Source organism: Carcharodon carcharias, chromosome 23, assembly GCF_017639515.1.
Source record: "Carcharodon carcharias isolate sCarCar2 chromosome 23, sCarCar2.pri, whole genome shotgun sequence".
Taxonomy (NCBI): domain Eukaryota; kingdom Metazoa; phylum Chordata; class Chondrichthyes; order Lamniformes; family Lamnidae; genus Carcharodon; species Carcharodon carcharias.
The window spans coordinates 14,795,349-14,822,019 of record NC_054489.1 but is presented as its reverse complement, the minus strand read 5'-3'; the positions used below and the strand labels follow the sequence as shown (position 1 = coordinate 14,822,019).

General features: G+C 47.5%; 1 protein-coding gene across 1 annotated transcript in view; it reads right to left on the bottom strand.

Moving 5' to 3' along the window:
• LOC121269253 (collagen alpha-1(V) chain-like) overlaps positions 1 to 25,086 on the bottom strand; it is a 64,799-nt gene extending 39,713 nt beyond the window's left edge. Inside the window, exons 1-7 of the mRNA XM_041173811.1 lie at positions 24,952 to 25,086; positions 24,472 to 24,531; positions 21,281 to 21,380; positions 17,663 to 17,730; positions 15,631 to 15,684; positions 10,642 to 10,929; positions 9,072 to 9,113 (exon numbers count right to left, since the gene is read on the bottom strand). Of these exons, the coding sequence (XP_041029745.1) occupies positions 9,072 to 9,113; positions 10,642 to 10,929; positions 15,631 to 15,684; positions 17,663 to 17,730; positions 21,281 to 21,380; positions 24,472 to 24,531; positions 24,952 to 25,086 (747 nt within the window). The remainder of the gene's footprint in view (positions 1 to 9,071; positions 9,114 to 10,641; positions 10,930 to 15,630; positions 15,685 to 17,662; positions 17,731 to 21,280; positions 21,381 to 24,471; positions 24,532 to 24,951) is intronic.
• Positions 25,087 to 26,671: the final 1,585 nt, after the last annotated feature.

The following is a 26,671-nucleotide window of genomic DNA, read 5'->3' as shown; positions in this document are numbered from 1 at the left end:
CACGTTTGGCGGTGAGAGCGGACAATATGGTGAGGAGAAAGCCAAAAATTGGTTTTACACTGTCGTGAAACTAGTTTGCAACCATCCGCTCCACCCGTCAATGGCGGGCTGCATATCCCACCACCGCATGTCGGGACCCTAATTTCAATACTTTAGCATCTCATTATAAGCCCTGCTCGCTGGAATCATTCACCAACCCCCCAACACTGGATCTCTGGATATGTAAGCATGATTAACCCACCGACGTGTTCCATAGGTGACCTGTACCTGACGAGCTGCACTTCACTCGGGGTTTTGAGGTTTGTTTGCCTACTTTGCTTCAGGCAACAAGCCTCAGTCATCAGCGCCAGGCTTCGCCACATCACTTTTAGGGGGGCGGCTCACGGGCAGGTCTCTACCTACCAGACCAGCCATAAAGTTGTGGTGGGCAGTGGGGGAGGGGGGAGGGCGGGGAGGTCGTTGGGTTGGGGGGGTGGGGGGGGGGGTGGTGGGGGGCGGGTGGGGAGTGGCTGTTGAACAGCCGCTGGGCTAGGGCTTGCTTGGGGGAAGGGGGAGAAGTGGCCTCAGGCAAGGGAAGAAGCTGCAGGGTGAGGGCTGTACTGAGGGAGGGGATGACCCAGGATGTGTATGTGTGTGTGTGGGGGCACATGTTATGGTATGGTACCCGGAGTGAGGAAACAGTGAGGTATCGGCATGGCGGGCGATTCAGGGGCTGCCCGCCAGCGAGACAGCATGTTTCCTGTGGCTGCAAAATTAATGAGGCAGGAAGCGAATGGTATGGTGTGAAAACCCGCCACCCCACTTAGGACAGATCTGGGAGGATTCACCCCAAGGGAGCTGAAGTCGCGGCTTCCAATGGTGAGGTGATGAAAATCGGGGATGCGCAAGAGGCCAGAATTGGAGGAGCGCAGAGATCTCAGGGGGGCTGTGGGTCTGGAGGAGATGACAAGGATAGGGAGGGGTGAGGTTATGGAGAAATTTGAAAACAAGGGTTAGAATTCTAGAATGGAAGCATTGCCAGACTGGGAGTCAGGGGTGATGGGTGATAGGAACATTTGGATATGGGCATTACAAGTTTTAGATGAGCCAAGATTTATGGAGGGTGAAAAGACGGACCAGGGGAGCACAGGAAGAGTCAGGTTTAAAGGTAACTAAGGCACAGATGTGGGTTTCAGCAGTAGATGAGTGGAGGCTGTGGTGGAATTGTGGGGTGTTATGTAGTTGGATGCAGATAGTCTTAGTGAAGGCTTGGAGATGCGGCTGAGAACTCAACTCAGTGCCAAATAGTTGCAAGCAGCCTGGTTTAGCCTCAAACAGACCAGAGGGAGGGAGGGACTGTGTGTCACTTCCATTTACGTAGGGCTTCTTTTAACCTCAGAATGGCACAAAGCAATTTACAGCCAATTAATTACATATAAAGTACAGTCACAATTATAACATAGGAAACATGACAGCCATTTTGCACACAGCAAGCTCCAGCAAACAGCAATGTGATAATGACCAGATCATCTGTTTTAGTGTTGTTGGCTGAGGGATAAATATTGGCCAGGTCAGTGGGGAGAAATTCCTGCTCTCCTTAGAATAGTAACATGGGATCTTTTATATCCATTTAAAAGGGCAGATGGAGCCTCAGTTTAACGTCTCATCCGAAAAAAATCAGCATCTCTGACTTTGCAGCACTCCGTGGAGCAGGATGAGACGTGCTCACGTTTTTTCTTCCAAAAGGTACACAGAGAGAGCTCTGTGATCAGCAGCCTGAAGGAAGAAGATGACTCAGTAAAGTCATCGCAGTCCGACATTTTGAGGATCAGCAAATCTTGGATTGTATGATGTAAAGCCCACAGACAGCACGGCCTCCCAGTCCTTCCTGTCCTCTATCACGGAGGTCTTAGACGACAGTACATGGGAGAGTCTGAACAAACCGCTAACTCCTGACGAACTGACTGAGGCCCTTGAGTCCTTCGAGAAGAGTAAAACTCCCGGAAGCGACGGCTTGCCGGCGGAGTTGTATTCGGCTCTGTGGGACTGGATCGGCCCAGACCTGCTAGAAGTGTACAAGAGTATGCTCCTGACCGGCAGCATGTCAGAATCCATGAGGAAAGGCATTATCACCCTCATCAACAAGCACAAGGGGGAAAGGGAGGAAATTAGAAACTGGCAACCCATTTCACTGGTGAACGTGAACTATAAGATTCTGTCCAAGGTCATCGCCAATCGGATCAAGTCCGCTCTGGAATTGGTGATCCACCCTGACCAGATCTGCACTGTGCCAGGCAGGAAGATCTCTGACAGCCTCGCACTGCTCAGGGATACAATTGCCTATGTACAGGACAGGGGTGTGGACACCTGCCTCATCAGCCTGGATCAGGAGAAGGCCTTTGACAGAATATCACACACCTACATGGTGGATGTGCTCTCCAAGATGGGGTTTGGGGAGGGAATCCACAACTGGATCCAACTGCTCTACACAAACATCTGTAGCACAGTTTCAATCAATGGGTGGGAATCAGAAAGCTTTTCAATTAAATCTGGAGTCAGGCAGGGCTGCCCTCTCTCCCCTGTCCTGTTTGTGTGCTGCATAGAACCCTTTGCTGAGTCCATCAGGAAGGATCCGGGCGTAAGAGGAGTGACGATCCCAGGCAGTGGAGGCACTCGGGTCGAAGCCTCCCTGTAGTTTATTTATTCATACATTTCACAAGTGAGCCCAGGTCTCAATAGCTCTTTGGACCTAACAGCTTGTGAAATTGTACAAAGGTCAAATTATACAAATATGGTACTTTACGCTGTTGCTATCTTCTGCTCCGATCCACTGTCTGATCAACATCTGAGACCAGTTTGAACTGGCCTCAGGAGCCAAGGTAAATCGTGGTAAGAATGAGGCCATGTTCTTTGGGAACTGGGCTGACCGATCCTAACTGCCTGAAGGTGCTGGGGATATGGTTTGGAGGAACCGGGGCATGTATTAGACACTGGAAGGAGTGAGTAAAACTGGGCATGTGGGTGCGATGCTCCCTCTCCATTGCGGGTAAGAATCTGGTCATCAGGTGTGAGGCACCTCTCACTGTTGCTGTACGTGGCGCAGGTCTGGCCCATTCCACACACCTCTGCAGTGGCGATCTCCCGAGCCATCTTTTACTTTATCTAATCAAAAACGGATCATGTTCGCAGGGACACCATGTACAAGCCTCTAGGTAAAGGCAGAAAAAACGTACCTAAATTCTCCCTCATCCTGATGGCCACCTTTGTGTGCGGCTGCATCAAGCTGTGTGTAGACCCTCGGTACGCAAACACCAAGTGTCACTACGTATTGAGGTTCCTGGTGTGTCAAAGGATGGGTCTGGTCACGCTGCCGCGGAACGCTCCAAGTAGTTGGACCGTGCCGTACCACCTGATCCTCGTGGAAAATTTATGCAGAGAAACACCTTTGACCACAAGTCCATCAGGCAGTGGTCGGCACATAATGTCCTAGAGACCCTGCGGGGAAAGGAGAGGGTGGATCCTGTCGGACGGTTCCCCGAGCAGACTGTCAAAGTCATTTGGCAGAATGTCTCATCACCAGAACTTTCCAACAAGCACCAAGACTTGGTGGCTTGGCTGGTGGTGAGAAAGGCCCTCCCTGTCAGATCCTTCCTACACACCAGGAGTCTCACCTCCTCTGCACGCTACCCTCGAGGTGGCTGTGGAAGGGAAGAAACTGTTGTTCACCTCCTTGTGGAATGTGCCTTTGCAAAGAAGATTTGGAGAGAGATTAGTGGTTTTTGTTGAGGTTCATCCCGGGCAGTTCTGTGACACAGGATTCTGTGCTCTACGGGCTGTAACTCTTTCGAGTACAAACCCGTTTCCATCTGTTTCAGATGAAGTTACATTGTTTCACAGTTTGCCATTGTGAGATTTGAACTCTTGATTCATAGTTTGCCATTATGAGATTTGAACTCTTGATACTCTTTTTGAGTAAACCTGTTTCCATCTGTTTCAGATGAAGTTACATTGTTTCATAGTTTGCCATTGGGAGATTTGAACTCTTGATAATCTTTTAAATGAAAACCAAATCAACAAAATTAGGATAAATCAGGCACAGCCCCTAATTCAGGTCAGCTGTAAAACCAAGAACAAAGTTTAAAGGAAACTTACAAACTTTAAATCAAAATGTGATTAAAGGGGTCAACAAAACACCCCAGTCCCCGCGGTGCCCACCGAGCACGGAAGGCCTCGAGAGTGCCAGCAGACACCGCGTGCTCCTTCTCCAGGGACATCCGGCAGCGAACGTAGCCGCGGAAGAGGGACAAACAATCAGGCGGGACTCCCCCGTCGATCGCCCGCTGCCTGGACCTGTTAATGGCCAACTTGGCCAGGCCCAGGAGCAGGTTCACGAGGAGGTCCTCCTCCTTCCCAACCCCCTTCCGCACCGGGTGCCCATAGATCAGGAGCGTGGGGCTGAAGTGCAAACAAAACATCAATAAAAGGTTTTTCAAATAACTAAAAAGGGAGTGCAGCCTACAACACCCTATGTATACATGGTCCACGGACTCCACAAGACCGCAAAAAGGGCATGTGTCCTGAGAGTCCGTGAACCTATGCATCCTCTTATTATAAGGGACTGCTGCATGCAACACCCTCCAACCCAGGTCCCCGATAGAAAGGGGGAGGACACCTCCGTAGAGGGCCTCCCATCGAGGGCCTCCGCCGCCGGACGGCAACAAGGCACGCCAGGGCGTGTCCGGTCGACGGACAAGGGCGAGAAAATGGAAGGTGTGCAGCAGCAGTCCATACAAAAAGCCCCTCTTTGCTGTGCCAAAAGGCACAGAGGGCATGTCCCCGAGGCGGCTCATATTGCGGGGCACCAGCACCCGAGGGAGGGTTCGGGGCTTGGGGCCAATGTGGAATTCCGTCCGAACAGGGGAACGCTCAGACGGAAGACCACCGCGCACCTGGGCCACCTCAAGACCCAAAATAACGTCGGGTCCGAGCACGACCGTTCTCAGGTCTTGGATGGCATCGGCTGCGACCTGGACACTCACAGACGCGCGTCGCGCCAACTCCTGCGGGAGCATCCAGCCCAGTCCTCCGCCACCCAGCACGTCCCCGATCCTGGTCACCCCTGCGGCCACAGCCCTCCTCTCCGCCAACCACTGAAAAGGACGGAGGGGCGGATTCCTGAGCAGCGGCTCTCTGACGATAGCCGCTACTCCTGACGGGGGAGAGCTGCGTCGCGAGGCGACCACTTTCCAGACTTTGATCAGGTCCTGGTAAAAGACGGGCAACGCCTGCAAGGAGCCACCGAGGCCCAGCTGTTCTATAAACAGGAGCTGCACGTCATAATTCAGGCCGTGCACCTGACGGAAGAAATACGTCATCAGGGCACACCATCTAGGAGGAGGCTCAACGTAGAGGTATCGCTGCAGGGTCTGAAGGCGGAAAGTCGCCACCTGTGTGCGTAGGCACACTAGCGCCTGATCACCCTCCCTAAGCGGGAGACTCAGAACCTCGGCAGCAACCCAGTGCAATCTTTTGTCCCAGAAGAAGTCGACTAACAATCTCTGGATTCTTGTGACAAAGTCCGGGGGAGGGGTCAAAGTGACCAGCCGATACCACAACATGGCGGCGATCAGCTGGTTTATGACCAGAACTCGACCCCGGTAAGATAGCACTCGGAACAGTCCTGTCCAGCGCCGCAGGCGAGCGGTGACTTTCGTCTCCAGTTCCTGCCAGTTTGCCGGCCAGGATTCCTCAGCGGGGCAGAGATGGACACCCAGGTAGAGGAGGCTGGTCCTGCTCCAGGTGAAAGGCCTGAGCTCCTCGGGTAGGGGATCCATCTGCCACTGACCGACCAGGAGTCCAGAACACTTACCCCAGTTGATCCTGGCAGAAGAAGCGGCAGAGTAGACCTCCTGGCACTCGCGCATCCTCCGCAGGTCAGCCGGGTCACTAAACATAAGGAGCACGTCATCGGCGTAAGCCGAAAGGACCACCCCGATGCCCGGCCCGCGCAGAACCAATCCCGACAACCTCCTCCGCAAGAGGCGCAGGAAAGGCTCCACGCAAATAGAATACAACTGGCCAGACAGGGGGCAGCCCTGACGTACCCCTCTCCCAAAGCCAAGGGGCGCCGTCAGGGACCCGTTAACCTTCACTAGACACTCCGCGGCAGTGTACAGAAGTCGGATCCGGGCGACAAAATGCGTCCCGAACCCGAAAGCTCGCAGAGTTCCGAGTAAGTATTCGTGATCCACCCTGTCGAACGCCTTCTTCTGATCGAGAGACAGGAAGGCGCTCGACAGACCAGCCCTCTGGGAATGGTGGATGATGTCCCGGACCAGATGGATGTTATCATAAATGGTTCGGTCCGGGACGGTGTAGGACTGGTCAGGGTGGATCATGTGGTCCAGCACGGTGCCGAGCCGAGAAGACATGGCTCGGGCGAAGATTTTGTAGTCCGTGCTGAGGAGGGAGACCGGGCGCCAGTTTTTAAGAAGGCGGAGATCCCCCTTCTTCGGTAGCAGGGCAATCACGGCCCTGCGCCACGAAAGGGGCATCTCCCCGGTAGCAATGCTCTCCCCCAGGACCCCCGCGAAGTCGCTCCCCAAGACGTCCCAGAACGCCCTGAAGAACTCCACGGTCAGCCCGTCTAGTCCCGGGGTTTTGCCCCTAGAAAGACCGTCGAGTGCGCTGGTCAGCTCCCCCAGACTTATAGGGGAGTCGAGCTTTCCGGCGCACTCCGGGCCGACCTGCGGCAGGTCACGTACGCCTTCGAAACGTAAAGGCGGTCGAGTCTGGACGCTCCGACTCCAGGTGACACAAAGGTGAACACGCTGGAGTCAGGATGGAGATTTCGCCAGACGTCCACTAAGTCGAAGGACCTGACCAGGTCCCGCAACTTACTCACACCTCGCGTGCAGTGCGGGGTACCGTGACGGTCCCGGACCCCGAGGGTGCAATTGAAATCCCCCCCGAGGACGATGCACTCGCCAGCGTCGATGGAGCCGAGATGAGTGGACACTTCTTCAAAGAAGCTCGCTTGCTGCTGCGTGCCCAGGGGAGCGTACACATTCACAAAGTGAAGCACCGCCCCCCCCAGACGCACAGTCAGGTGCAGCAACCGGCCTGGCACTGGCTCCTTGACCCCCAAGATCTCCGGCTGAAAATGCGGGGCCAACAAGATAGCCACCCCGCCAGAATTGGAGGCTAGGTGACTCATGTAGACCCCCCCTCGCCACTCCAGGAGCCACGTGGCTTCGTCTCCCGGAACGGTATGGGTTTCTTGCAGGAAGCACAACGCGTACTTCCCGTCCCTGAGGACCGAGAAGTTCTGGAACCTGCGCTGTGCGGCCCTGCTGCCGCGGATGTTGAGGCTGGCTATAGTCGTCTTCATTGTCAAAGGTACATCAAACCTTCACCTTAAGTCATTAAAAAGAAGAAGAGGACTTTTTAGTCCTTCCTCTCCTTCAGGAGCCCAGCGAGAAACGTTTGGACCCTCCGCCGCGCGTTCCTATCCAACTCAGGAGACTTGAGAGCCTCGCGAGTGGACCAGAACACCAGCGGAAAAGAATGCCACCGGTCCAAGGCCAACTGAACCCTGTCTCGGCGACCGCGATGACTCGCCAAAAAGTCCCGGAGTTCCCTTGGGGGGATAAAAGTGGTAGTTTTGATCTCAAGCCACCATGAACTACAAGAAGGATCTTCTGAAGTTACATTGTTTCATGCCATTGTGAGATTTGAACTCTTGATCTTGGGGTTACAAACCCAGTACCATAACCACTTGGCTATTTAGGCCAAGCACTAGAGCTGTAACTCTTTCGAGTACAAACCCGTTTTCATCTGTTTCAGATGAAGTTACGTTGTTTCATAGTTTGCCATTGTGAGATTTGAACTCTTGATCTTGAGGTTACAAACCCAGTACCATAACCACTTGGCTATTTAGGCCAAGACTCTACAGGCTGTACCCCTGCAGGTTTAAATGTCACCATAATGCAATTGGTAACACTCAGGATATGAGTCAGAAGGTTGTTCCTCCGCTCACACCAGTTAATGTCTTGTTAATTACATTGTTAAGATTTGTTAATGTCAAGTACGGGGAGGTGGTGGTATTGTTACTGGACTGGTAATCCACAAGCCCAGGTTCAAATCCCACCATGAGCAAAGGTGGAATTTGATTCAATAAAAACCCGATGGCCATGAAAGTGTTGTCAACCCATCTGGTTCACTAATATGCTTTAGAGAAGGAAATCAGTCATCCTCATCTGGTCTGGCCTACCTCTGGTTGACTGGCCACTTTGGGGTTTTGCTCACGGATTTCAATTAAAAAATAACTCATTGTGTGAAAAGTACTTTGGAAATCCCTGAGGGATCTAATACTGCGCTTATATAAACACAAATCGCACAAACGAATATTTTTTAAAAAGTACATTCATAAGGCTTGTCAATGTCAATGACATTGTTAATTTTAAGAGAAACAGGTGAGGGGTATTAGTTGTCTTTGAGCACATGTGAATAGGGGGTGGCTGGGACACTGGGTTGTGTGGGAGGAGAGCTGTGAGACTGAACAAGTCAATAAACTCTCTCAATAAAGAAAAGCTCTGTGTCTTGGTTTTGGCTTTACCAATCGGCTTGGATCCAACAACACCCTCCCCCCACCCCTCCTGGACTTGAGCACAGAATCCAGATGACACTTCAGAACCGTACTGGGGTAGGGTCTTGGATGAGATAGTAAACCACAGTCTGGCCTATACAGCATTGTTAAGCATCCCAAAGATCTAGTGATTGTTAAGGGTCCCAAGGCACAGTGTAAAAAACAAAGAGCAGGGGAGTTTTCCCAGTGTTGTGGCTAACATTCATTCTTCGACCCACATCACAAAAACAGATTAACTGTACATTCAATTCATTCCTGTTTGTGGGATTATGCTGTATACAAAATGGCTGCCATTTTGCCTACAGATTTCAATTAAAAAATAACTCACTGTGTGAAAAGCGCTTTGGAAATCCCTGAGGGATCTAATAGTGCGCTACATAAATGCAAGTTTTTTTTAAAATACAAATATAACAGATTTTAAGGGCATTTTGAGCCCAACTCTTACTACAGGTCCCGGTGGTCCAGGGCTTCCAGAAACTTCTTCATTCTGAAAAAGAAAATAAATATTATTATATGTGTAAAATTTTTTTTTCTAAAGGACTCCTTGTTCTCTCTGCTGTCTCCCACTACAAAAATAGGCAAAAAGGTTAGATTGCAGGAGCATAGCTTTGCAACATTAGCCCTATGGTACCCGTAGGAAATGTCATTCTATTTTTATATAAGTCTTTTGTTATCTTTGACTTTTAGTCTTTAAACAATTACATTTAATTTCCTTTTCTATGTCTTAGTTTGAGGTATCTCAGGAATTTTTAAAAATTTATATTTTCGCAAAATAACTGAATTGTTATCGCAAGAAATGTTCAGAAATAATAAACTGGGACACTTTGAGGTGAAAATTTATATTAGGCAGTGGCACAAAACAGGTGATATTGGATGGGTCGCTCGTCCTCCAGACCATCTGACGTTCAGTTCCATTGCAGTCAACTGTGTATAACAGGCGGCTGATCCCATGTTGCTCATTTAGCACCATCGGCTGTGACAGTTTCTTTTCCCTTCATTCGTCCGAAAGCTGTAAACAACTTTGTTGGTCAGGGACCTTTAGTTTTACTTCTGCCTCTATTATAAACTTGATTGTTATTTTAATCACAAATTTCATAATATATTTAGTCATAATCTTTATTACAATAATGGCATGGTGTATGCTGCATTACAGCACCGACTGTGCCTGCTGTATTACAGCATTGAGTTCATGCCTGTTTCATTACAGCGCCAAGCCCGTACCCGCTTCATTACAGCACTAACTGTGTGTGCTGCATTTCAGCACTAACTGTGTGTGCTGCATTACAGCACCGACTCAGTGCCTGCTGCATTACAGCACCGACTCAGTGCCTGCTGCATTACAGCACCGACTCAGTGCCTGCTGCATTACAGCACCGACCCAGTGCCTGCTGCATTACAGCACCGACTCAGTGCCTGCTGCATTACAGCACCGACTCAGTGAAAGCCTGCTGCATTACAGCACCGACTCAGTGAAAGCCTGCTGCATTACAGCACCGACTCAGTGCCTGCTGCATTACAGCACCGACTCAGTGCCTGCTGCATTACAGCACCGACTCAGTGCCCGCTGCATTACAGCACCGACTCAGTGCCCGCTGCATTACAGCACCGACTCAGTGCCCGCTGCATTACAGCACCGACTCAGTGCCCGCTGCATTACAGCACCGACTCAGTGCCTGCTGCATTACAGCACCGACTCAGTGCCCGCTGCATTACAGCACCGACTCAGTGCCTGCTGCATTACAGCAATGAGTCCCTTTCTCCTACATTACAGCACTATGTCTGTTTCTGCTGCAGTACAGCATTGACTGAGTGTCTCTAACCAGCACCTAAATTCACAGGTGCTCGGTGAAATTCATGGTGTAAAGTAGGAAAGTTTCCCACCCCAGAGCACTTTTACTTTATAACAACCTACCCGAAAAACATTGCAGTTATACATGAAAGATGTAGATAGCACATCGAATAGAGTCGTCACAAAGTCATGTCTCCGTATTAATGGAAATATGAAGATAACTCACTGTCGCTCCAAACCAGCCTGTTGCTTTTCTGGATCCTGGTGGTCCGGGTAATCCCGCTGGGCCAGGAGGGCCAGTTTGGCCTTGTAGTCCCTTAGGGCCAGGTGGACCTGCTGGACCTGCTGGACCTGCTGGACCTGCTGGACCTGCTGCACCTGCTGCACCTGCTGGACCTGACGGACCTGACGGACCTGACGGACCTGACGGACCTGCCGGACCTGCTGGACCTGCCGGACCTGGACGTCCATTTTCTCCAAGTAAACCAGGTCGGCCTGGAAGTCCGGGATCTCCCTGCCGGAAAAAATAAATTCATTAAAGTGAACCAACCAACTAACCTTGCTGAGATTTATCTCTCCGAATGCCAGAGACCCGAGTAAGGCTGTAGTTCTGACTGTGCCCGCTCCATTACAGCGCTGAGCCTGTGCCCGCTCCATTACAGCACTGAGCCTGCTCCATTACAGCGCTGAGCCCGTGCCCGCTCCATTACAGCACTGAGCCTGCTCCATTACAGCGCTGAGCCCGTGCCCGCTCCATTACAGCGCTGAGCCTGTGCCCGCTCCATTACAGCACTGAGCCCGTGCCCGCTCCATTACAGCGCTGAGCCTGTGCCCAGCACTGAGCCTGTGCCCGCTCCATTACAGCACTGAGCCTGCTCCATTACAGCGCTGAGCCTGTGCCCGCTCCATTACAGCGCTGAGCCTGTGCCCAGCACTGAGCCTGTGCCCGCTCCATTACAGCACTGAGCCTGCTCCATTACAGCACTGAGCCTGTGCCCAGCACTGAGCCTGTGCCCGCTCCATTACAGCACTGAGCCTGCTCCATTACAGCGCTGAGCCTGTGCCCGCTCCATTACAGCACTGAGCCTGCTCCATTACAGCGCTGAGCCTGTGCCCGCTCCATTACAGCGCTGAGCCTGTGCCCAGCACTGAGCCTGTGCCCGCTCCATTACAGCACTGAGCCTGTGCCCGCTCCATTACAGCACTGAGCCTGTGCCCGCTCCATTACAGCACTGAGCCTGCTCCATTACAGCACTGAGCCTGTGCCCAGCACTGAGCCTGTGCCCGCTCCATTACAGCACTGAGCCTGTGCCCGCTCCATTACAGCACTGAGCCTGTGCCCGCTCCATTACAGCACTGAGCCTGCTCCATTACAGCACTGAGCCTGTGCCCAGCACTGAGCCTGTGCCCGCTCCATTACAGCACTGAGCCTGTGCCCGCTCCATTACAGCACTGAGCCCGTGCCCGCTCCATTACAGCACTGAGCCTGCTCCATTACAGCACTGAGCCCGTGCCCGCTCCATTACAGCACTGAGCCCGTGCCCGCTCCATTACAGCACTGAGCCCGTGCCCGCTCCATTACAGCGCTGAGCCCGTGCCCGCTCCATTACAGCACTGAGCCCGTGCCCGCTCCATTACAGCGCTGAGCCCGTGCCCGCTCCATTACAGCACTGAGCCCGTGCCCGCTCCATTACAGCGCTGAGCCTGCTCCATTACAGCACTGAGCCCGTGCCCGCTCCATTACAGCACTGAGCCCGTGCCCGCTCCATTACAGCGCTGAGCCTGCTCCATTACAGCGCTGAGCCCGTGCCCGCTCCATTACAGCGCTGAGCCCGTGCCCGCTCCATTACAGCACCTGAGTGCTGCAAGATGCAGTTAACAGCCCTATTCTCCCAATCTGAGTTGCAGCTACAACAGGTCTCTGTGCAGATATATTTTGACACATAGGAACACCTCTACTCCGCCTGCCATTAAACAATAAGAGGCAGCAACAGGAACACCTGCCTGGCCCTCACATTAAAAAATTTAGCACAAAAATTTCAAAAGTTCCCATGTGGGCCATCAAATGACAAAGCCATTCGTACTGGATTGGAGTTATACTGTACCCAGTGCAATGTCAAAACAGCTCTCAGACTAAAAACAGAAAATGCTGCAAATGCTCAGCGGGTTATGGCAGCATCTGTTGAGACCTGATGTAAGGTCACGGGCCTAAAGCATTAACCATGTTTCTCTTTCCAAAGCTGCGGCCATAACCTGCTGAATGCCTCCAGCGTTTTCTGTTTTTATTTCAGATTTCCAGCATCCGCTGTAGTCTGTTTTCCGATCAGGTCTCCGACTACTTTGCCTTAGACTAGTTAGGAAGCAGACATGTGTAACGCTGCATTCTGTAAATAAACCTATTATCAAGAGATGCATTAGCGTCTAATTTCAGATTGCGCCAACCGGCTTGGGATTGAGTTAGCATATTGACAGGGTCTCACCATTAGCCTGGCAGCAGCAGCGGAGAGAGAAACATAGATAACATTTCAAGTCGAATATGGCTCTACCTCAGTTCTGAAAAAGTTAACTCTGTTTTGCTCTCCACGCTGTCAGACCTGCTGTGTATCTCCAGCACTTTCTGTTTTTATTTCAGATTTCCAGCATCTGCAGTATTTTGCTGTTATCTCACCATTAATCTCCTGGAGATGATGCTTTATCTCCTGGAGATTCCATGACAAGCCTCTCATGTATGGCATTTCCAAGAAAGGCAACACTCTTAATTCCTATTCTATACTGAGCTCACTGACCTCAGGTGAAATAACAGGAACAGCACCATAGCTGACCTCAGCACCACTGGACTATTGAGGAGGGGGGAAATAATCATCCGGGGTTACCTGTACTTAATTGCTAACCATGGCTGGTTGCTGGAAAGTGTGGGGAAAGGAGGGCAGGTGAGGACATAATTGAGTTTGGCTAAGAAACCCCCAGTGCAATTTTGTTTTTAATCATTCTTGGGGTGTGAGTGTCAGTAGAGTTTGTTGATCATTCCTAATTGCTCTTGAGGTGTTGGTAGTGAGCCATATTCTTGAATTACTGCAGCCCATGTGGTGTAGGTAGACCCACAGTGCATTTTTCTGCAGCAGTTTGATGCTACCGGTAGTGAGTCGACCCCACATTGCTATGGGCCTGGAGTTACATGTAGGCCAGACCAATTAAGCAGGGCAGATTTCCTCCCCAGATGGGCGTTAGTGAACCAGATGGGCTTTAGGACAATCTGGTAGTTTTATTACCATTGGGCTGCCATCCCCCTGAATAGCTTGGTGAGACTCACTGTCTAGGCATACATGTAACAAATTGTCACTTGAGCAAAGTGCTAGAAAATGAAACCATAGCACAGGATGGGTCAACATATTCAAGAGATGAGGCGACTTTTCTTTTACTCAGTGAGTTGTGATCTGGAATATCTTGTCTTAAAGGGTGATGGAATCAGATGCAATCTTAACTTTCAGAAGTTAAGAATGGAGCCAACACATGCACAATGGGCCAAAGGGTCACCTTCTGTGATGTATCATTCTATATATATTGGTTTCCATTTTTTAAGGAGCTTCTTAATAACCCAGGCTAACATTAGTAAAATTAGACTTAATGATGAAACGATTGTCCTAAAAACCCATCTTTGGGAATCCTCCCTATGTCTCCCCATCTCTGTAATCTTCTTCAGCTCCAAAACCTTCTGGGATCACTGTGTTTATCTAATTCTGTCCTGCTGAGCATCCCCAATTTTAAGAGTCACACCACTGGTGGCTGCGCCTTCAGCTGCAAGGCCCTAAGCTTTGGAATTCCCTTCCTAAATCTCTCTGAATCTCTCCTCCTTTAAGGAGGTCCTTCAACCCAACCTCTTTGATCAAGCCTTTGACCATCGGTCCTAATATCGTCTTACATGGCTGGCCCTGCCAATGACATCCACATCCAGTGAATGAAGAAAAGAAAAGACCTGTTGGTCCCTGAGGAACCATCACAATTCTAGACTCAGCAATTCTTGCCATTGACTGGAACAACTCCATGTTGCCAAGTCCCTTCAGCCTTTCAGCAATTCTGCCTTCTCTTCAATAGCTCATACAGGACTGAGCACGTCAGCCTTTATCACTTTATTCTTAGAAGATGAGCATTGCAAAATGTGACAGCAACTACTGTTTAAACAAAAGCACCGCACAGATCATCGGATACTTGCATCAGCTATTAGCGGTTCAGTATAAGCACACAAAGTCTATTGTTAATTATTGTAGAATTTAAACTGGCTGTACGTGATTCTGAAATAAGAAAAACTTTGCCAATTAGAATCTCTTGTTAACTACAACTTTAAAATGGCTGACTTCTGTACACAATGCGAAGAACATGCCGTGGGGCAGAATCTTATGTTCTCCCATTGGCAGGCAGGCGATGAGTGGCCATAAAATTCTCCGGATAGCTTTCCCACTGGGCTCTCACCTACCCAGACCTCCCCGCAATTTTATTGTGGGATGAGCAAAGCCTAGGCCGGCCCACCTGCTCTTGCCCGGGTTGAGGGCCTTAAGTGGCCAATTAATGACCCCCTATGGCCATTTCCCACCTAGCCTCAATTGTCAGACTGGCAGGAGGAACTCAGGGTCAGTGGGACAAAGCCCGAAAAGTGACCCTGCTCAGGCCTTTGGGGCAGGGGGAGGGGTGGAGGGTGGGATCACCTCCTTTTAACATCTGACACCCTTCCAAAAGGTCTGGCCATTGTGGGTGCTTCCCTTTCCCTCCCCCACCTCTCCACCAACACACCTACTCCACCTCTGCCCACAACCCCCAGGCCTCGTCTCCCCTCCTCAACCCCCTACACTTACCTAGTCCTGCACTCCTGGGACTTAGACTCAGGGGACTGCTTGTGGCGCTGCTGGGAGTAGAGAGCTGCCAGCCAATCAGATTACCCGGCATCTCTCTGAGGCGGGTCTTGTTCCCAAGTGAGGGGAGGAAGTCCCATCTCCGGTCAATTGATGCTGCTTGGGGCGTTAGATGGCTGTGGGGCAGCCAGTATCGGTGGGGATGTGTTTGCTGCCAACTCCTCAGACAGTGGGAAGGGAAACTCCAAAATATCCAGGCCATAAACCTTTCACTCGGACTACAAGACGGGGACAGTTATCACTGACTGATTTTCCTGTTCTGATTGAGTATTCAACATTCATGGCTGAGTTTTCATCTATCACGTCCATACCTTTGGCCCTGGAGGTCCAGGGGACACAGGACACACACACTGACCAACTTCATCCTGCCAAGAGAATACATAAAAAGAAATATCATCAGGGGAGGCAGTGGCTTACAGGTATTATCACTGGATTAGTACACCAGATACCCAGGGTAATGCTCTGGAGACCTGGGTTCGAATCCCACCGTGGCAGATGGTGAAATTTGAATTCAATAAAAAATCTGGCATTAAAAGTCTATTTGTTGATTGTCATAATGCCCTTGAGGGAAGGAAATCTGCTGTCCTTACGTGTGGTCTACATATAGTTGACTCTTAAGTGGCCTAGCAAGCCCCTCAGCCCTCATGGGCAATTAGGACAAAAGACAAAATTGATCAAGACAGAGTCCATGGATTTCTCAACAACCCACTCAGATGTCAGTGAACACTGTGAGTCAACCAATCTCACTGAAACTCTGTCTCTTCACCTTTGAACTGTTGCTCCTACCACTGAACAACATGGTCCATAGTCCAGGAGCAAAGAAATATGGCTGGAAATCAGAAATGAAGACATAAAACGTTGAGAATACTCAGCAGATGTGGCAGAGGGAAACAGAGTTAACCTTTCATCAGAACTGGTAAAGTTAAGCAAGCAAAATGGGAGAGGGTGGGAAGATAAACAAAAGTTTTGCGATAGAGTGGAGACACTGAATGGCAAAGAACTAGTCCTGCAGAGCCAAAGGGAGTGGTAATGGTTGTTATGAAAGCTGTATTTACCTTGTTGAGAGAGGGGGTCAGGAACTTCAACTCCCGACGGACCTCGGGAACTGGCTGCACATGAGCTGTTCTACAATTTTTATGTTATGTTCGCGTCTGTGCAAGAAAAAAAAAGCATAAAATCTGGGTCCGGTGACCAGGAGGAAAGCGCCATGGAAGACTGATGTCCCAGGCAGAGGACAGGGAAAGGGGTCAGGTAGAGATCCCAAAAGAAGAGTCCCAGAGAGGGAACAGGGACAGGGATAGGGACAGCAAAATGTACCAGTTCAGTTAAAAAGAGAAGAGCAGAGAAACAGGCTCCAAACAGGAAAAGGGCTGCAGGGAGTAGACTTTAGCTGAAGGTGGCAGCCAAATGTTCATGACTCCATGCTGCAGGCCAATGGGACAAAGGTGCCCCTTTGGAGCAGTGGTGTTCTGCTTGGCACAGCTAAACAGCTAAGGTTGTGCTTGTGAGTTGGTGCTTGAGTGCATGCTTGGGAATCCAGGGGAACAGAAACTCTAGAGACGAGATTGAAGCCCTACAAGGTGAGCCGTTGTTGATGCCGTCCAAGTTGGAGCGACTTTTGGAGAGAATTCCCAGGTTAGATCTTCAAAGGTGAAGACTGGAATTCCTCGTGAGAGAGACAGAATTTCAGTGAGATTTGTTGACTCACAGTGTTTACTGATGTCTGAGTGGGTTGTTGAGAAATCCATGGACTCTGTCTTGGTCACATTTGTAATGTGCAGTGTGGTGTGTTTGGCCATAGTTTGCCTGTTAATTCACATGTAACTCATATTAACCCTGAATGTTAGAGCATAAGATATATATTGTAATTTGTTTTATCTTTTGACCTTGTATAATAAACTTTATTTTTGTTTGTTGAAAACCCCATGGAATCTTGCAGCTTTATTCGCTTAGTAAGTGTCTTGAATCTCAAACTTTGTCTACTTTAAACAAAATATTATTGGTCCCTAACTGGATCTTACAAAAAACCTGGGGGTCTGGCCTAGGATCATAACATGGTTTATTTGTTTCTTTTAACTCGTTAACTTGGTTTCTCTCTCCACAGATACAGCCAGACCTGCTGAGTATTTCCAGCAATTTCCGTTTTTATTGTCTGCAGTCTCTGCTGGAACAGAATTAATGGTGGAAAGAGACTTAAGGCTAAAGAGAAATGAGAAAACTTGGAGGGAAAAATAAGTAAATCTCTACCCAGTAACAAGTAAACCTATTTGTCAATTGACATTTTAATTTTGATGATCTAAGGGCCACTAGAACATTCTAGACAATTCTTCTACTTCAATTTACCTTGTCTTCTTTTGGCAATGGTGATGTCTCTTCATCTTCGGAGTTGATGTCATTGTCTTCCTCCGCATCTAGCATCAAATAAATCATTTTAGCATCATCTTTTATGATTGTTTATCAATATTATCGTCAAGTTCTACATATATTCTGTGTTTCTCACACTATCATTTTTCTAAAGCAACACTGAATGTAACATATCATTTTTAAAATTATTCATTCTCAGGGTGCGGGCGTTGCTGGGCAAGGCCGACATTTATTGTCCATTTTGGGTTGCCTAGAAATGGTGGTGGTAGGGTCTTCTTTTTGAACCACTACCACCTGTGTAGTGAAGGTGCTCCCACACAACATTGTCAGGCAGGGACTGTTGCACTTTTGATACAGCTGCAAGGCCATTTCACCAATCGCTTCAGAGTCAAGCATGTTGGTGTGGGGCTGGAAGTCATAGATAAGCCAGTTCAAGTAGGGATGGCAGGTTTCCTTCGGCTCTGGATGTGAGTTACGAGCACAAGAGATTTAGATGAGCTCAAATTTACGGAGGGTGCAATGTGGGAGGCTGGCCAGGCGAGCACTGGAGCAATCAAATCTCAAGGGAACAAAGGCACAGGTGAGGATTTTCGCAGCAGATGAGTTGAAGTAGGGGTGGAGATGGGTGACGTTACGTAGGCAGAAGTAGATGATCTTGGTGATAGAGAGGACGTAGGGTCAGAAACTCAGCAAATAGCACACCACGATTCAGTGTCAGGTGGCGCTCAAGCAGCATGACAAATCAGAAGCTGCATAGGAGTCGGGACATATGATGATGAAGAAGTGCTGGGTGCCATCAATGTATTTGTGGATGATGTCACCAAGGGTGACATGCTATAGCCTGTTATCACATCCTCCAATCCTTTCAATGGGTTTGATATCAAATAATTTACTATGAAGTGCAGTCATTATTTTTAAGTTGGTGAATTAGACTGGCATTTTGAAATTACTACAAACATTGATGAGGTAAATGGTCAATTCAATCCAATTTTGGTAATGTTGGTTAAGGTAAGAATGTTGGTCAAGACACTAGGAGAACACTCTATTGTGCATACTTGTTATTCTTAGCAATTCTTTTTGCTGTCTGTAATTGAGTGGTAAAGGGATGTCCTGTTGTGTATATGGCTGATGAGTAAGATGGACCTGCTCTTGGTGCCTGTACTTTCTGCTGCAAGATCTCCCATGGGTCAGCCTGCCTACAGCCAAGCTGTGCCTGTATGTGAGAAGCAGCAGAAAAACCCACAAACTTATTGAAGCACAACTAGTTACACTGTGGTCTCTTTCCCCTGGACTGGGTGAAATACGAACATACGAACATAGAGAGTAGATCATACGGCCCTTCAAATCTTCCACCATTTAATGAGATCATGGCTGATCTGCTATCCACCTTTCCCCCATGTGCTTTAATACCTCAGGTTAAGAAAAATCTATCAATCTCTGATTCAAAATCAACAATTAATCTAGCATTAATTATCATTTTTGAAGAGTGCTCCAAACTTCTGCTGCTTTTTGTACGTAGAAGTATTTCTTAATTTCACTCCTGAAAGGTCTGGCTGTAATCTGTAGACTTTGCCCCTAGTCCTAGACACTCTTTAACCAGGGAAAATAGTTTCTCCCTACCCAGCTTATCTGCTTCTCTTAATATCTTGAAAACCCTGGAATCCAGATATCCTTTTGGTAAATCGACACTGCATTCCCTCCAAGATCAACACATCATTCCTAAGGTGTGGTGCCCCGAACTGCTCAAAGTACTTGAGGTGTGATCCAATCAGGGCCTTACATAGCTCTTTATTCCTGGACAGAAGTTATGCTATAACTATACAATTCTTTTTTCAATCAACGTCTACATCCAAGTTATTTTCCAGTGCATAATGCAAATCATTTATTTAAATGTTTAAATTCGCAGAGGCCCCATTAGCAGTGAAGGCCTGGTGCCTTTTGCTAAAAATAACAATGTTCTTCAATATGGGGCAAATGCCCAGCTATAGTCCTGCCAGGAGAAAGCTTTGACTAGTTCAAAGGAGCAGGATATCACAAATAAAATCGGTTGGCCTGTAAATATAACCCTGCTTCCTGTTTAGATGAAAGAGATTAGGATTGGTGTTGCTCGAAGGTGACCTACCCTTTTATATATGAAAAAAGTCCACACGAGTGTTAAACTGTGTAAATGGCTGCTTATGGAGACTCCACTTTCCCACTTGTTACTAATAGGCCCAAAGGTCATCATCACCTTGTAGGGAGATTCCTCTGGGTCAAGGCACCACAGGCGCCTCTGGTTTAGTATGTTTGTTCTCTCCTGTTACTATTACTGTTGCTGATGGTTATGACCTTTCAAAGAAGGTCTGGAAAGAGTGTTTTTTGTCAAGGCTCATCCCAAGCAGCCGTGTTGACACAGGACTCTGTTCTTTGGGGGCTGTTACAAACAAATTTAGATACGAATTAGGAGCAGGAGTAGGCCACTTGGCCCCTCGACACTCCTTAACATTCAATAGGATCATGGCTGATCTGATTGTAACCTCAACCCCACATTCCTGCCTTTCCCCGATAACCTTTCACCCCCTTGTTAATCAAGAATCTATCTGGCTCTGCCTTAAAAATATTCAAAGATTCTGCTTCCACCACCTTTTGAGGAAGAGAGTTCAAAAGACTCACAACCCTCTGAGAGAAAATAAATTCTCCTCACCTCTGTCTTAAATGGGCGACCCCTTCGATTTAAACAGTGAGCTTTAGTTCTAGATTGTCCCACAAGAGGAAACATCCTCTCCACATCCACCCTGTCAAGACCTCTCAGGATCTTAAAGGTTTCAATCAAGTCGCCTCTTACTCTTCTAAATTCCAGTGGATACAAGCCTAACCTGTCCAGCCTTTCCTCATAAGACAACCCACCCATTCCTGATATCAGTCTAGTAAATCTTCTCTGAACTGCTTTTAACACATTTACATCTTTCCTTAAGTAAGGAGACCAGTACTGGACACAATTCTCCAGATGTGGTCTCACCAGTGCCCTGTACAGCTGAAGCATAACCTCCCTACTTTTGCAATCAGTGCCTCTCACAATAAATGATAACATTCTATTAGCTTTCCTAATTACCTGCTGTACCTGCACACTAGCCTTTCGTGATTCTGTTCCCAGGGACACACACTGAGATCAACAAAAGTTGTTGGTTTTCCAGTGCAAAGAGTTTTCGAAGACCAGGTGCTGCAGGTTGGCACATTCCAAGGTCCAGGATAAAGTGCTGAGGGACGCATTGAAGTTTGAGGCAACCACCACAAAGGCTCAATGGAGAAAGGCTCTCACACCATAGTACACCACAGGCATGGAGGACCCCTTGAGCTGTATGACATGAAATGCATCTTGTAAACATCACCTGTAACTGAGGTGCCTCACTAGACTTAGAATGCCACATACTGTAATGCACTTCACTTATTGTCAATTTTGAACTGTTATGTAGTGTACCTTTACAAATTTTATGAATAAAGTATATTTTTGGATTTAAAAAAAGCTATGGACTTGATTTCACATGAATGGTCTTTAGTGTGGATACCACCAGTGATTCTGAAACATTGCAGGGATTCAATGTTCATCTGTTTTAATACCTAGGGCGTCCACTTTGATGGGAATGCTCGTGATAGCCTCCTCCCCAGAGCCTGGCATGGATTTCTGATTGGAAGTGGTTTCTGGTGGATTGGAGGTTTTCTACAACAGAAAGTAAAACATACATTACATGGCTTCAACATACCACTGAGGCATTGCTAAATGCAAAAATGAAAATTGATGACACACCATCATTCACTGCACTCAATAACTTCTTGCACACAACATAATTTTAGGTGTTTGGGGAGTGATGTAATAGGGAGTTATATGAATGCATGTCTGTCTACCACTCACTTGTCCTGATATCCTGGGTCATGTGTGTAACTACATGTTATAACTGAGAACAATTGCCATATACATTGCAAAAGTCATCAGACCATTTTTCCTTGCACAGATCACTTTCAATTTGCCTTATTAGCAGGGCCCTTCAACAGCACCTTACAAAACCACAACCTCTACCAGAAGCATGGGAACGCCACCACCGGCAAGTTCCCCTCCAAATCATTCACCATCTTGACTTGGAAATATATTGCCGTTCCTTCACTGTCGCTGGGTCAAAATCCTGAACTTGCTCCTAACAGCACTGTGGGTGTACCTATACCACATGGACTGCAGCAGTTCAAGAAGGAAGCTCACCACCACCTTCTCAAGGGCAATTAGGGATGAGCAATAAATGCTGGCCCAGCCAGCAATGCTCACATCTCAAAATAATTTTTAAAAAGTTCTACCTTCCTATTCATTCAATCTCGACTGAGATGATGAATATCGACTGATGCATTTTTGCATCATCATCAGTATTTGAGAATCATTGTGTCTTACAGTGTAGCAGGAAACCATTCAATCTGTCACAGTTGCTCCTACTTTCCTTTAAGACATTTATTCCATTTGTTAGACATAGCTTACCTTTTACAAATCTTTATAGCTGGCCTTCATCAATGCATGTCTTTCTAAAGGCATACTAACTTTATTCCATAAAAGGCTTTTAGAAGTCTACCCTAAACAATATTAGGTTGACTGTTCTACAGTTACCCAGTTCTCCCTTCTGGCATCCCTGTAACCCTCTTTATAATGTTAGCGCAATCACCTTTATCCTTCAAAAGATTAACGATTCCACCTAAGAATAATAAACTGTGAAAGAAAATCCCCTGCGTAATAAGACAATAAATGCTCCTGGAGATTGGTGTGAATCCTGAGCTCAGGACGTCTGTGTTTTTGTCTGGACTGTTTTATGACATCCAAACATGTAAGTGTAGCCCTTACTGGGGCTAAAAAAAAAACCTTTGATTGGAAACTTTGCAATAAGCGATCATGTCATGAATCTACAAATTTGCGATTTATTCTCGTTAGCAGAAAAGGTAATTTTTAAAAATCTTGTGTTTGGGAGTAAGGGAGGAGGTGGGAGGAGGGAGGAGGGTGCAGGGCAGCATGTTGCTCTAGGCTACGGTAATTTAGCAATCAACTTTGTTGTCCGCATTAATAACCGAGAGCAAACAGGTAGAATCACAAAGGTTGGAACATAATCAGACACAGATACCTTATATCAATGTTTGATTTAAAACACGGAATAATCTAAGGTACGTAGACAAGCTAAAGAGTAGACGCCCTCAAATTCCTAAAGGGATTGCCGGCTACTGCACTCACTGGCTTAGTCAATAAATGCACTGCTTCTATGGAACCAAGTCATAAAGATCAGTAAGGTTGTAAGCTCATCGATGCTGATTAGGTTGGCAGTGGGGGCTACAATTGGCTTTGGCGTCCCTTGGTTGGAAGCAGAAAAATAGGCTGGTGTTCCTCGCTCCTGATTGGTCAGGGGAGTAGGATTAGGTTTCGTTCTGAACCCTCCCCATTGGTCAAAAGCCCATTGACCCTTGGGGTTGGAGCTCATTATAGTTGGTTGGTTCCTCTTTCAGCTTTTCCTCTGTTACATGGGGTCACCACAATGCTGGGTTGATCACCTTCAGATGAGCCATCATTTTTTTTTTTTGGATTTGGCAGGTGGTTTACAGTCAGATACCCCTCCAACCACTAACCCTCCCCATTTATCTGGGCTGGGGGCCAGCACTGGTACACATTGGCTTGTCTGCGCCAATGGCTGGGCTCTTTCATAGCCAACAAGTCCTGGAGTGGGACTTGAACCTGGGCCTTCCAGCTCAGAGACAGGAGAGTTACCCAGTGAGCCACCCCAGCAGGTTGGAGCTCATCATATATGAAGAAAAACAATATGGATGGCATTGGAGAATCAGAGGACAATACTTCAGCAGGAGTAACCACCTTCAATAGAGGAATGGTGAGGTTGCAAGAGTAGAAAAAAAATGCTATCCAGATTTCAAGCATAGTTCAATATATCTGGAATAACCTTGTTCTGAGCTCCAAGCCTACAGTTAAAGTCAACTAAAGCTTCAGTTATATCCCACAGAATCAAACTGTGCAAAATAGGAGGTGCCATGGAAATCTTAAAATCTCAGTGGCATCACTCCTAAGCCCCATCTACTCAGCTCTGGCCTGGGGTGTGTTTCCATTTGGTGGCTGTGTTAGTGCGTTGCCAACTCTGATCACTATTTCAAGCAAATTTGTAAAATCATTAAAAAAAGGCTTTGCCACTACATAAGGAGGAATGTACGGGTAGGAATTCTTCCTGCAATGTTTACAAGGCTGCTATTACGCAGCAACTCCTCGCAGCTTATGAGTATTCCAATAAATCAGCTGACAACTTATTTGACCCAACACATTGGGATTATGTGCAGAGTATGCTCTGATTATCAACCCTCTGTAACTTGATGACAGGTTATAAATATAGCAGTGTCAAACTGCATAGCTGCGAGAAGGTGGACTGACAGGACAGGATTCTTGAGTAATCCTAAACTAGCTTCCTAGACCCGACCCTAGTCAAAGCTCACAGTTTGAGGGAGTCCTTGCCCATGTTCCCAACCTACCCTCCACCCCTTTCCCCACCTCACCCACCCACCATCCCGATCACACTTGCCTCATCAGGGACAGCTTGGTTTCTGCTGTTTTCCGGTAGGTTCCTCCGTTCTCCCACTGGAGAACATTTGGGGCCATGTTATATTAAACTACAGGAGCTTATGTTCAGGTCCCATCAGGCAATGTCCAAAAAATATAACAGCTGAAAACCTCCCAAATGTAAAACAAGACTTTAAAAATATACTGACCACATTACATATCCACCACCTACCGGTTCTAATGTAGTGATTTGAATGTCTGGGTCCTTGACCTCCTGCATATCTCCAGAAAACTGTAGGTGGAAAAGATACCAGTTAGTTCAATCTGAAAGAGTGAAGATATCCCTGTGGTAATTGTCTCAACAAAGGATTATTAGCCTAGCAACAATAACTCCATTCATGACTCTGCCCAAGTGCTTTTTTTTATAACAAGCTTTATTTATAATAACTAATAACAGTATTCGGTGTATATAACTGTTCCCCAGAATTATACTAAATGCCAAGATGATGTACCTGATTCCCAGGCCTGAAGTGATCACTTTCAGCTCTCTAGGCTATTCTGCATGGTTGTACTTTGTCATATTTGGTGATGAGGGTGCAAGCTGACCCAGGAAAGCAATAGGAGAAAAACTCCACTGGAGGTGAAAGCGAGCTGCTTTAACGCTTGTTCATTGTGAAGTCCATGTGACTGTAGGTTGCCCAATGTGCCGCACCATCCCTTTAGCCGAGAGTTGATCCACACCAATGGTCATGAGCTGAGCTCTATATGGATGTCCTGGGGTAGCTTTCCCTCTGATTTCCCCTGTTGCTTGAGAAATTTGTCTCTGGACCACCTCCCCTGGTAGCATAGCTGAGATCAGGAACTGACCTCTTAAGTATGTCAATGACCTGTAGAACTGGGCTTCTAGCCAAACCTAACATTTTACTTGTAGCAAGTTTATACTTCTGTGGGAACTGTTTCAAAACTCAGTTAATTTTGGCAACAGCAATTTGTATTGAGATAGCATGTAATGTAATGTAATAAAAGTGCTAAGGTGCCTCACTGGGGCATAATAAAACAAGATATGACACCCAGCACATAAGGAGATATTAGACCCGATGATTAGATAGGTTTTAAGGAATGTCTTAAAGAAGGAAAGCGAATCAGAGAGCTGGAGAGGTGTAGGGAGGGAATTGATAGGCAGGAGGCAACAAATGGTTCACGAGTTAAAACTAAAGTCATATGATGCCTTAATACCATTCTATAATTGCGAAATGCTTGCTTTTGTTTGAGTAGCGAGTTAATTTTTTTTAGTGTTAGTTAGGGTGAAGGATAGAGATCAGTCAATGCCAGGAACAGGCACGGTACGGTTAAGTCCTTCTGTTCTGCTGGGATTAATGTGAACCTTAACCCCAACCTCAGAAGGGGGGTACCTGTACAGCCATACCTGAGTGAATCATCCTTTTCCTATACCGTTCTACTATTAATTCCACTGTCAGTTCTGTGCCAACTGTTGTCAAAGAGCAAACTTTCATTTTGGAATGGTCAAGATCCATAGCTGGAGGGATGGTGTTTACTAAATGGCAAGATCAAGAAGATAAACCCAAGTGAAGAAATCCCTCCAGCCCATGCAATTTCACCCTTCAGGCAAAAGAACCCAGCCATCTTTCCAGTTGAGCATCTGTTTTCTAAGTTAGTCCAGTACCTGGACTAAGTCACCTTTCTTGGCAACCTATTCCAGGTGTTGACCAACCTCTGTATTAAAAAAACACTTTCACATCTGTGAATCAAGCCCTATTTGACCATGGGCATATCAGAGGGTAATGTTCTAACACTCGGCACCATCCAGTTTCACTAACACTGCAGTTTGTACCTCTGAGTCGTCTTCTTCATCATCATCATCTTCAATAACCAGGCTGTCACATTTCATGTATTCTGGCTTCTCCGCATCCTCAAGGTTTGGTGTGATGGACAAATGCTGAATGGCTCCCTGGATAAAATAAAGACATGACATTAGGGGCAGAACAGACAAGCAAGGATGGCACATGCAGATAAAGTTTAACCATGTATTTGGCCTCAGGGGGTCTGAGTTCAGATCCCTTGGATCTGAATTCAGAGACAGAATTTTAATACCTCACCAGCGAAAGAGGAACATTTATGTATGGAATGGGCTGTTAAGGAAGGGATTAAGGACCGAGGCCCAATGCAAATTCAAGAGAAAGCTGGATAAGCACCTGGTGGAAAATCTGAAAGTGGAGTGTGAGGAGTATTGTGGGACTAGGACTGACTAGACGGGTCGCAGATTTTACCAGTCCTCTATATTTAAATCAAACACGACAATAAAAGAGTCATAAGAAGAAAAAATGGGAGCAACCTGCCTTTTAAGAATTTGTTGTTCAACCACAATGTCTGGTCTTAAGGAGGATAATTTTATTGGTGGCTTTTATTAGGCC